Source organism: Centruroides vittatus, unplaced genomic scaffold, assembly GCF_030686945.1.
Source record: "Centruroides vittatus isolate TY-2023 unplaced genomic scaffold, ASM3068694v2 scaffold_435, whole genome shotgun sequence".
Lineage (NCBI taxonomy): Eukaryota > Metazoa > Arthropoda > Arachnida > Scorpiones > Buthidae > Centruroides > Centruroides vittatus.
Window position 1 is genome coordinate 4,993,325 of NW_027122708.1, and position 12,383 is coordinate 5,005,707.

The 12,383-nt window shown below is 31.3% G+C and overlaps 1 protein-coding gene across 4 annotated transcripts in view; it reads right to left on the reverse strand.

The window, feature by feature from the left end:
• LOC136989040 (protein timeless homolog) overlaps positions 1 to 12,383 on the reverse strand; it is a 110,263-nt gene that overhangs the window by 56,541 nt on the left and 41,339 nt on the right. For all 4 annotated transcript variants that reach the window (XM_067287096.1, XM_067287097.1, XM_067287099.1 and 1 more), the window contains 4 exons: positions 10,416 to 10,633; positions 4,143 to 4,246; positions 2,966 to 3,044; positions 1,911 to 2,035 (listed from right to left, as the gene is read on the reverse strand). In XM_067287096.1, coding sequence (XP_067143197.1) covers positions 1,911 to 2,035; positions 2,966 to 3,044; positions 4,143 to 4,246; positions 10,416 to 10,633 — 526 coding nt within the window. The remainder of the gene's footprint in view (positions 1 to 1,910; positions 2,036 to 2,965; positions 3,045 to 4,142; positions 4,247 to 10,415; positions 10,634 to 12,383) is intronic.

A 12,383-nucleotide genomic window follows, 5' to 3' on the forward strand; every position in this document is an offset into this window, starting at 1 on the left:
CATCTTTTCACAATTTATTTTGCTTGTTATGCAAGGTGCTCGTTAAGCGAGGTTCCACCGTATTATTAACTGTATCCCATCAGCATCCCCTCTGCTTATTGTATCATTAATTCTGTAAAATGTAGCCTTCATTTAATAGAAAGTATGAGCATATTTGTAGCAAGTAGATATAAATAATAGTTAGCTGGCACATAAAATAAGATTAAAAAATGGTTAGAAAATATTCTGTTATGTTATGTCAACACTCCCTGGTTTATCATGAAAGCATTGCCATGCATACAAAACTGTTTTTCCATCCTTAAAAGTTAATACATTTTCCAGTCAGATCGGCCTTGTATATTTCCAAGGCTTTTAGGGTCCTAATGTGATCTGTTTGAAATGATTGCCTTATTAATGTGGCGTTTTGGAGATCAGTCTGCACGTCATGTGTTGTCCTTTTCATCGCGTAATAACTTATACATCGTGGGAGCTCTCTTGTATGCAAGCTTTGTACTTGTTTTGTCAGCAATTTCTTTATACAAGATATGTAAATACTGGTTATTTTCTATCACTGTGCACCCAGAGTTAGGGTTGCATGATTGACCTCTGTTAGAAACTCTTTGGGTGTTGGAGTTGTTGTGTGTGGCTTGTTGGTTGAAGCAGACACTGGCTAAATTATATATTAGGTCACTTCTATAACCATGTTTTATAGCTATGTCATCCAGATGCTTTAGCTCTATTAAAGTGTCTTCCCAATTAGTATGGTGTGTATAGGTCCATCATGGAAGGCAGCCACTTTTATATGAAAAAGGATCAGCCGAGTTTGCCAGAATAAATAATGGTAAGTAGCCAGGTTTGTAATAGATGCCCATTTCTATGCAGCTCTTGTTGAAATGAATGTTAATATCTAAGAAATGATCACTGTACCTCTTACCTGATCTAATTTAATGGTTAGATCATATGGGTTATCATTCATGCATTGTAAGAAACCGTTTACATCTGGCCCAGTTTTCTAGAGAACAAACAGGTTGTCAACATATCTCTTGTATACAACAATGTTCAATATGAATTCAGGCATGACTTTTTCCTCTAACTGTCGCACAACATCTCACACAGGTCACCTGAAAGGGTGACCTGTGAGATGTTGTGGTTTGGTTGCCCATGGAAACTCCCTGTTTTTGTAAATACATGCTAAACAAACATGCTATTATTAAATTGGAATACCGAGGTATAACAGGTGTGTGAGTTCTAAGATCTGTTTTTGGTGAGCATGTATATCAACTCACCATAGTAAAAGATCCCTAGGAGCACAGAAGCACAGTTGTAGCTTTACCAAGGGGTATAAGGAAGCAAGATCAAATACCATAATATGCACTCTATCCATAATCCTGCATCTGCAGGTATTTAGGAATGCTACTGATAATTCAACAATCCGAAACTACAATTTAGTTATGTTTATTTTGGTTGATTACTCGTGAATGTATGTAATCAACCAAAATAAACATAATTAAATCAAAGTTTTGAATTGTTGAATTATCGGTAGCATTCCTATACACCTGCAGATGCAGGATTACAGAATTTCCAAGATTTCTGATTGAAGTATAGCTGGTATCCAAACAAGAAAGGAAATGCAAAATATAAATATTTCTTCTTTTTCCTTAGTTAATTTAAAATATTTCAAACTTTATTAGCATCAAATAAAGGCTTTAGCCCAGATTTTAGCAATCTCTTAAATTTTCTGAAAGGAAGTAGCAATGAGAAAAATGTACAAAAAAAAACTTGTTAAATAAATGCAACCTAATATCCTAATTTTATATAAATATAAAAGATAAGAGAATTAAATCATTTTATTGTAACATTAAGATATTTTAGTCCTTTGTGATTAAAAAATTTCAGAATTAATAATTAAAATATATGGAAAATTATCTTACGTTTGTTTTTTTTATTTCTTTTCACCTTTTTTTGTTGAACAATGAGGTGAGATTGTCTTTTACAAAATTTTTCAAGCATTTTCATAAAAACATGAGTTGTTTCAATTAAATCTTTTAAATAATTTCTAAAAAAAATTTTTTTAAATAAATAAAAATATTTTTAAAAATTAATACTTTGTGCAGCAAAAATAAACAAATAATAAATATAAGCAATTGCATAATCAAAAAATGTTAATTAAAAAGATTTTTTAAATAACTTTTTCCAAACTATTTTCTATTTATATTAAATGATAATGAGGACTTCAAATGATAATAAGTTCTGAGAGCTCTCAGAGACCTACAGTGGAACTTCATTTATCTGGATCTCCGGTTTTTCAGAATAAGAATGATAGACATATGGAAATCCTATGTACACAAAAAAATCAAAAGAACTAACTCATAAGTAGTACATTCTTACCCGAGTATAATGTTTGCAGCTGTAAGAATATTGTTTTCCGTTGGCCCAATTCCAATTTTGAACCCCTGTGACTTTATAACCAAAGATCTGGTAACAAAAATAAATACAGTCACAATTCACATATCACAATTACTTTGGTCCAAATTAGTTCTTTGGTTTCTCTATGAAGTGCTAAGCCTAATTACAGGTTGACCTTGAAAAAAATCATAAAGAGAAGTTCTACCCCACACAAATGGTCGGGAAACTTATGTACTGGTACATGTACTGTACCAGCTGACAGAAAACAAACTGATACTGTATGTAGATATGTCTTTTGCTTTATTGTTGTAAAAGTGTATATAATGTGCAATAAATAAAATATAATGTACAGTACATCTAAATTGTGTTATTTATGTCGTTAACGAAATTTTCAAGATTATGTGGATTTTTGGTTATCCGGATTGGGTCCGGTGCTGTTTGAGTCATATAAATGGGGTTTCCATTGTCCATCATTTGGAAGTCCTCAAAAAATTCACATACATTAAACGGATTATTTTAAACTTGGTCATTTCACAATTCTCAGAATTCTGAATTCAAAATAAATAACTACAACACTTACTGTGAAAATTTTACTTCATCATAGTTCATTAGAAGTGAAATTAAAAGTTCTCTATATTCCATCACGTAAAATATATTTCCTAAAGTAAAGAATGATTTTATTTAAAAATCATTAATTATTGCTATTTTAATTTTTTAATCATAAAAAAAATAAAATTTTATATAGTGTTTATAATAATAATTTATTTCATTTATTTGCACTTCTAAGTGAAAAATTTTCAAAATAATAAATTTTTATGTAATTTAAATTAAAAATATAAGCAATAAATATAACAATATTGCTGAAAAAAATTTACTATAACTACTATACACATTTATTAGTCTCTGAAATTCAGACAATTTCCAACCAGTTTTTATCTATGTATATCACATTTCTCAATAATATTTACATGGATTAGGTATCTTATATTTTTAATAATTTTATATTATACCCAATCTATGTATTACCAATGAAAACACAGAGTTAATTAAGATGATAAAATACTTATTTCCATTACTATCAGTGACATTCAAGGAACTTAAGCTCTCTTCATTGATACCAGAAAAAAATAAAACATAATGAAATAAAATTTATTTGTTAGACATCAGAACATTTTTAAAAACATTTATGACAGCAAATAAGGTTTACTGGACTATCTGTAATACAATCATTGTGAACATATTAATAAAAAGGTACTTATTATTAAAATATTTAAAATTTTTGAGTTGGCTTATCTTCAGGTACTTCTGGATCCACCACTGAATTTTACTATATAGATTTATTTAATCTATATAGCAGCTGTAGTTAATTTATGTTTTTTCAACAATATTGTTATGTTTATTGTTTATATTTTGAATTAAATTACATAAAAAGTTTATTATTTTGAAAATTCTTCACTTATAAATGCAAATAGATGAAAGAATTTATTATTATAAACATTTTTATAAAAGAAGAAAAAGAAAATTTTATATAAAGTTAAAATGATTAATGAGCAATATTAATTGTATTAATTAAGTATATGAAAATACAGTATACATTTTTTTCAATTATATAAAGGATGATGAAAAAGATACATAAAATTCGACAGTAAACTCTTTAAATTCATAAGTTTACAGATAAGCAATAAAATAAAAGTTGATATACTTTTATTCTGAAAACGAAAAAATAAAAACTGTATCAAATTTTTAAACTAATTTACCTTTTATAATTTTGGCACTTTCAATAATTTCTCTATCAGAACTTTCATCCATGGTATATAATGTCAACAACAATTCTTGATATGCTTTCAAGGCTAAATGCATTCTAAGTTTAAATTTAAAAATAAAAATTACTAATGATCATTCTAATTAATTTTCTCATCAGTTTCAAATTTAATATCATAAAATATACTTTCATAAACATTTTATATCGATAAAAATTATGGAGGAATGTCATGGAAGTAGATGAACTGTGTAGCCCAAGAGAAAATGATGCAGAAAGAGACAATAAATTAAAAAATATTCCAAGACTTGGAAGATGACAATTACACAGCGATAAGTCATGAATAATTCCATGACTGGATCTCTAGTCCTCCATTACAACATTGAAACATCAGCAAGAAGGCTACGATATAAATTGAGAAATGACCGTGCACCACGGAGCAGAGAACTCTAAATCAATGATTCCCAAAGTGGTCTATATTGACCCTAGACTTGAGTGTAAAATTCACAAATCCAAAATTAATGTCTTTGATGAAAACGGATTTCGATTCAGCACAACACACGTCCCAACATACAGTCCTCAGAAAAACACCACACAAAAGTGCCAGTGCTGCCAGCTAAAACACACACACCAACAAAAAAAATATTGGAGTAGCCCAAGACATAGCCAAAGATTGCAGCGCCACAGCACTAGCAGAAATTTAAATTTGCCGACTGGAATGCTTTCAGATAAATAACGCTCTACTGTAATTTAAAAAATTCCTTTGGGCAACAACACAGTTCAAAGACGTATTGATGAAATGAGTTATGATATTGAAAGCTTCTTGTGTAATTATCTGCAAATGACCCATTTCTCTATACAATTGGACAAGTCAACTTTACCTGGTAATGAAGCATTATTGGCATATGTTCATTTTGTTATGAACCAAGAAATCCATGAAGAACTGCTCTTTGTGAGAACTTTGACAACAGACACTAAAGGCAAATCAATATGTAATGTTTTGAGAGATTATTTCATGGAAAAAGTGATTCCTTTATCAAATGTAATATCAGCAGCAGCAGATGGAGCACCAGCCATGTTTGGGCACTATCATGGATTTATAAAGCATTTAAAACAAAATGTACATGTACCCGGGGTGTCTGCAATATACTGTGTCATCCATTGACATTTAGTTGCTAAAAATCTGAGTAATAGTTTGCATCAATCTCTTCAATTTGTCATTAATGCAGTAAACAAAATTTGAAGTAACACGTTGAATACTAGGTTATTATAGGTTATAAGAAAATGACGAGAACTTTCATTGATTGCTCCTTCACACTGACGTATGCTGGCAGTCAAAAGGCTTATGTTTGACAAGATTTTTTTCACTTTTTGAGACAGTTTTAGAGTTTTTGGATGATAAAGATCCAATTTTAAAAAAAAATGTAATTAAGTGGAAACTAGACATTGCTTATTTAACAGATTTCTTCACTAAATTTAACGAGGTTAACTTGCAGTTACAAGGTGACAGTCTAAATTTGATAAAAACAAAGTCCATCATTTCAGCTTTTCTTGTCAAAATTAAACTAATGAAGCAAAATATTGGACAGTGTGAATTTTCCCAGTTCCCAATTTGTCACAGATAAACTGCCAGGATGATGATGTTTCAACCTATGTTTAACATTTAAATATGCTTCACACAGACTTTGAAACTAGGTTTGATGATGTTTTGACTATGGAAATACCACAACAAATTATTGATCCATGCGGTGACTTTGAAGAAATGGATGTCATATTACAAGAAGAACTGATCAGAATAAGCACTAACAAAGAACTTAAGGTACAGTTCAGAAAGGGATATCAGCAATTTTGGCTTAAGAGAGACATACCTATTACTTATCCTGCATTATGGACTATTGTGAGAAAGTTTTTGATAGTTTTTCCATCTTCATACCTTATGAAAAGGAGTTTCAGTGTGGTTGCCAATCTTCTTACAAAAAAAAAAAAAAAACAGATTAGAAATCACTGATCGAGGAGATTTAAGGTTAAACCTAACTAAGTTGAGGCCAAATATTGAAAATTTGCTATTAAAGCATCAGGCTCATCCCTCCTATTAAAAGCATTTATTTTTTTTGTAGTTATTTTATGTTATAATTTTACTAGATTTGCATTTTGTGTCATTTTAATTAATAAATGTATAAAACTTAACATGTGTTTTTTTTTTTTAACTTTTTCACTCTACAGTTAAACCTATCAAAGTGAGTAGACTGTGTCAGCTGTCAAAAACACATTTGAAGTTGATGAATTTGTAACAATTCAATATTAGAGAGGCAGGGGTCTACCCAAAACAGAAAAAATTGGCACGTGGTCTACGAGACAAAAAGTTTGGAGACCTCTGCTCTAAATGAAATATTTGAGTGAGATGACTTCCATAAAAATGGGCCCATGTGAGAATGTTCAGGTGTATCTGAATAGAGCTGAAGCCCTCTACACCAAATGCCTTATGCATTATCAAAGAACATGAAATGATACACTTCATGTTGAAAGGTATAAGACCTGAATTTTATCTAATGGTCAAGTTACGCAAAGATAAAAATCTATTTAACAATGACAAAATTAAGAGAGAAATTAAAGGATGAAGAGGAAAAAAAAAAACAAAAGTCAATTTAAGAGAATCACACCTAAATGCAAAATTTCCAGCAAAGAAACATCCAAATTTAGTATTCAAACATTTTCGGCCATTACTTTATCAGCTCTCTTCAGGAAATGTAAAACAAAATAACTGTTCTATATACACAGGGTATTTGACCATCAGCACATAAGATTGTTGGAGGCCATAGAAATCTACAGAGCCGACAAGAGTGGAGCATGCATCAACACAGATTACATTTCTGTACCAAATGCATGGAAATATTATTTAGACTGCTAAAAAAATATACATTATATACAACACATGATGTCACAGCCATTGTTCAAACTGATTTGAAACTTTTGAAAATTAGAACGCGGCTATATTCTATACATAGAACAGTTATTTCATTTTACATTTCCTGAAGAATGCCAATAAAGTAGTGGCTGAAAATGTTCGAATACTGAATTTCGATGTTTCTTTGCTGGAAATTCTGCATTTAGGTGTGATTCTCTGCATATATAGTTCCAGTTTACTTGTACAGTTGTTGTTTTTTGTGTCAATTTAAGACAAATGAGGAAACTGCCTATAAAGTAATGGGTAGAAGAAAAATGGCTGACCCAAGGAAACAATGTTACAACTGTGGCAGTAGCAATCACACATCCAAGGAATGTCTTTTGAAAATAAAATGTTGCCAAGATTTTGGGCATATTTCATCAAACTGTCCAAAACATGCTGACAACAAAAGAGCAAGTACACTGTGCTCTAGTAAGCATAATCAAAATGAAAGATAGGAGAAAAACAAAACTGAAAGAGCAATTATGATGTATGAAGACATCAATGAAGACTATAAAAAGACATTGATTATAATATAGAAGCATAACCAATTGAATGAATGCTTGACTCAGTAGCAACAAGTCATTTGACCTCTCACCAAGAATATTTGAACAATTTCAAAGAAATTAAACAAGATTTTTGGGATGGTGGAGAAGAGACAAACAATGAAATTTGCATCAGCATTTGAAAAATATTTTAAATTTTGAGTAAGAAAATTCTAAGATTTATTAATTTTTCTCCTTTGTTTCCTGTTCTCATTGCATAGTATAAAGTGATGATTTGAATAATTAAAAAAAAAGATCTGATTCTAAAAGATTCTTTCATCACAATAATAATTTTCTGAGTTAAATAGCTGAATCTAATCCTATTCAAACATTTCCCTCCCCAAATCTTCAAGTGGAAAAAAACCTTTAAAAAACTTTTTGTGAAAAATGTTTCTGTTGAAGATAAGAATAAAAGCATTTGTGAACATATTTATTTACTGAAGTTGAATTTGCATTTACAGTGGTGGCCAATTGTTTAGGACCAAACATGACTGTGGCAAAAATCATTGATTAAATACAAACAAAAACTGGAAATAAATAAACAATTACGCAAAAATCAATTGTTTGTATTTGTATAAGACATTTCTGGAACATAAAGTAATTTGAATAATTTGTTGCAGAAAAATTACAAGTTGTTTAGCAATACACCCAAAAACATCTGGTCATTAGTTTAGAACCAGTCACAATAAATCCTACAAACAAAGTAAGTATATTCCAGAAACTTACTAAAACAAATCAAAACATTAAAATGTAATTAAAGTAATATATATTTTCTGCTTCAAGATGGGCAGAGGAAAGAATTTGAGTCCTGAACTTCATCAAAAAATTGTAAGTCTTTGTAGTGAAAATATCAGCTATGCCAAAATTGCAACAACATTGGAGGTGCAGCAAAACATCATGTATTCATGCAGTGAAGTTATGGGAAGAAACTGGATGTCTTTTGGATCGGCCTAAATCTGGAAGACTGAGAAAAACCACCAAATGCACAGATTGTAGAATTCACAGAACAGCAAAAATAAAAATCACACACTAACATCAGCTGATCTCAAATTTAAAATGATAAAACGTGGGATGTCTGAACTTGATACCCATACCATTAGGCACCAATTAAATGAATTTTTAATCTATTTGGGAGAGTTGAAGAAACCACTCGTATCACTGAAAATAAACAAGCTCGTCTGAAGTTTACTCATGAACACTTGACTTGGACAAGTCAAAACTGGCGGAGTGTGCTGTGGTCAGATGAAACGAAGATAAATCTGTTTGGGAGTGATGTTCGCAAATACATAAGACAACAAAAAGCCAAGGAATTTCATCCTAACTGTATTCAACCCACTGTAAAGTTTGGAGGTGGAAATGCAATGGTGTGGGGATGTTTTTCTTCATCTGGAATTTGACCCATTCATCTCATAAATGCAATAATGGAACGATTTCAAATTCTGGACGACATAATGCTGCCATTGCTGATGATAATTTGCCTCTGAAGTGAATTTTCCAACAAGACAATGATCCAAAGCACACCAGTAAACTTGTCAAAAAATGGTTTCAGGACAACCATCTTAGGGTAATGGAATAGCCAGCCCAATCACCAGATTTAAACCCTATTGAAATGTTATGGGGTGATGTAAAATCTGCTTTGAAACATAAAATTTACTGAAATAGAAATGAGCTATTTGTGGCAATTCAAGAAGCTTGGAAAAACATCCCAGCTGAGTGTTTGCAATGATTGGTGGACTCCATGCCCTGCCATTGCTTATCTGTGATAAAATATTTTGGTTATCTAACAAAATATTAGTTTGTTTTTCCTAAATTTTGTTATTGGTCCTAAACACTTGTCCAGGGACAAACTGAACTTGTTGCACATCATCCATTGCTTGAGTAAAAGTAATGTTGTGTTTATGAAATAAAGGTTATAATTTTACAGTATTAAATGAAAACAAAATTAATATTTTTCCTGAATTTTAGTTTCATTTGTTTGGTTTTAGATTCCACACAACTCGGTTTTAAAAATAATTGTTAATGATCCAGTAATGTTCAAAATAACCACCCAGTCGGTTTGACAACACAAAGTTTATATTTACAATACAAATGTACAAAATAATACAAAATAGCGTTACAACTTAATTATGCACAAACACTAATCCAAGCGACAACCGACTATATCCGTACAAGTTTGTCGGAACAACTCCTTACGATCTCCGCAAACAGACTTGTAATTAGCAACACCTCCGAGTCAGGAACAAGTTCGTAATAATCCACTGAAGTTCACTTTCACCAGATTTCCGTAACATCCAAAGAGAGAGCTAGTTCGAACTTCGACAGAACTGATCCCGATCCGATCCGATCCTAAACTACTGCTTATATAGCGGCGGGTGTTTGAATCCCCCGCCAATCAAATTCGAATGTTTCCATAACGTCCGGCCAACGGTCACTTTCCGCCAGCCAATCGTCCGTCTGTCGTCGATTTGAAACACAACGAATCTTTCCAACGGACATTTCTAACGGCCGTTTCTAACGGTTTTCCCGTCAAGAAAGTTCGTTATCTTGCGAACAGGGCAAGAAGCGCTCGCCTAGGCAATTCCCACCTTACAGATCCTAAACAATTGACCACCAATGTAAATTTGTTTTGCTATGTATATTGCATATTATATTATTCATAAATGATAAGAAATATTATAAATATCAATTTTTGTTCCTAAGTTATAATACTAAATTAAAAGTATTATTCTTCTACTTCAATATACAGTATATTAATAAAATGAAAAATTGCTTAAAAACTTACCGTTTTGACCACTGGACAATCTTTTTCTTATCATTAATTGTCATTTCATAATAATATTCTATTTGTGTTTGTAAATAATGAAATGATTGGATTGACATTGTTTCTGTTATTAAACTCATTGCTGAACCAGACAAACGGTTAAACTCCATAAAAAATTTAATTGCCCAAAAATAATATGTTTCGTCGTTAGCTTGAATCTGATTTCCCATTAAATATTCCTGGTTAGAGAAACAAGATTTGATTAAAGCTTAAATTTATTGCAAAAATTACAAACTAAGGATACTTTTAATAACAAAATTATGTTCAACTTAAAATTTATAGGTTTTTTATTTTATTTCTATATTAATCTAGCTAATTTTCATTCTTCTTTAAAGTATTTCAAATAACAGACTTCAAAAAACTGCACATAGACATTTGTTTCTCGATATCCAATTTGAGAATAAGTTGGATATCAAGAACCATTTAATTAACTCTTTTTTATCATTTTTGTTTAAAACCTAAAGAAAGATACTACCCAAAAGAAAGCTGGAAATTAAGCCAAATAAAATTCTTGTTATAATAATGGTAAATTTTGTTTTAAATATAGCACTAAGTTAAATTAAAAGATTCTCTATTTTTATAGTAGTTTTATATATATATAATTTTTTTTTCAAATTCTCTGCCCTGTAGGCACTAAGAGCGCATTTTTTAGCAAGCTCATTATGAGTTTGGCCAGCCCACAATGTGGTGGCCAGGTGGACTACCCCCAAAAAATTCTTGGAGTTTTTGACCATTTTGGATTTAATCCTAGATCCTCCAGAGCAGTTGGACTTAATCCCTTGGCCATCCAGCCAACCTAAAGTTATTTTATATTATAGAAGTTGTACATTATCAGTAATGTATAAATAGTCAGCTTGACAACATAGCTAATCATCACAACAAATTGCATTTTCTATAGCAATTATTTTCTAATAAATTGTATAATAGATATCACTTTTGTTTAAGGTAAGAAAATGGTGTCCATTATCAATATCAGATGTAGTAGCTGTTATATACGTAATGTGAATGTATGTCTCTTTAATCCGAATAGGTAATTAATTCTGGTAGACTTTCTCACAGCTATCAGGTTAGGTACTCCTTTATTGGTATTGTATTCACAAATGCATTTCGAGCTTATGCAACATCTAAGCCCCTCCTCAGTGTAATGCTAAGAAGGTAGAACAGTGCCTTTCAAATTTTTCGATACACTTATACAATACTCCTAGTTATGTTTTAAATATAAAAACATGAGTGTGTACTGGATGAGAATACAAAGTTTCCGTAAAATTGACGATAAAATCCGTAGAGGCACTGTTTTTAAAAAAAGGTGCACCTCTATGAATCAAAGTGTCAAAGTTTTTCTCATGAAGGAAATTTTGCAGAGAACGGAACAAATGGTAGTTCGACAGGGCAAGGTCGGGTGAATATGGGGGTGGGGTAAAACATCCCAGCCTAGTTCCAATAATTTTTGGCGTGTTCGTAAAGATGTGTGCAGTCTGGCATTATCTTAGTGAAACACAATGCCTTTTCTATTGGCTAGTTCTGGACGTTTTTCTTTAATTGCCATGTTCAGTTTATCCAATTGGGAACAATACTTATAAGAATCAATTGTTTGATTCTGTGGAAGAAGTTCATAGTACAGGATTCCTTTCCAATCCCACCAGACAGTGAGCATGACCTTCTTTGGATGAAGACCAGCCTTTGGAATTTTTAATGGTGGTTCATTTTTCTTACCCCATGACTGTTTTCAACTGATGTTGTTATAAACGATCCACTTTTCATCACCTGTCACTAAGCGCTTCAGAAAAGAGTCATTTTCATTTCATCTTTCAAGAGAATCACAAATGGAGATGTGATTCAGTAAGTTCTTTTCCGTTAAGGGATCCAAATGTTGTGAGGTATCCAAATGTTGTAATGATTTGTATATCCAAGTTTCTTTAGATGTTGAAA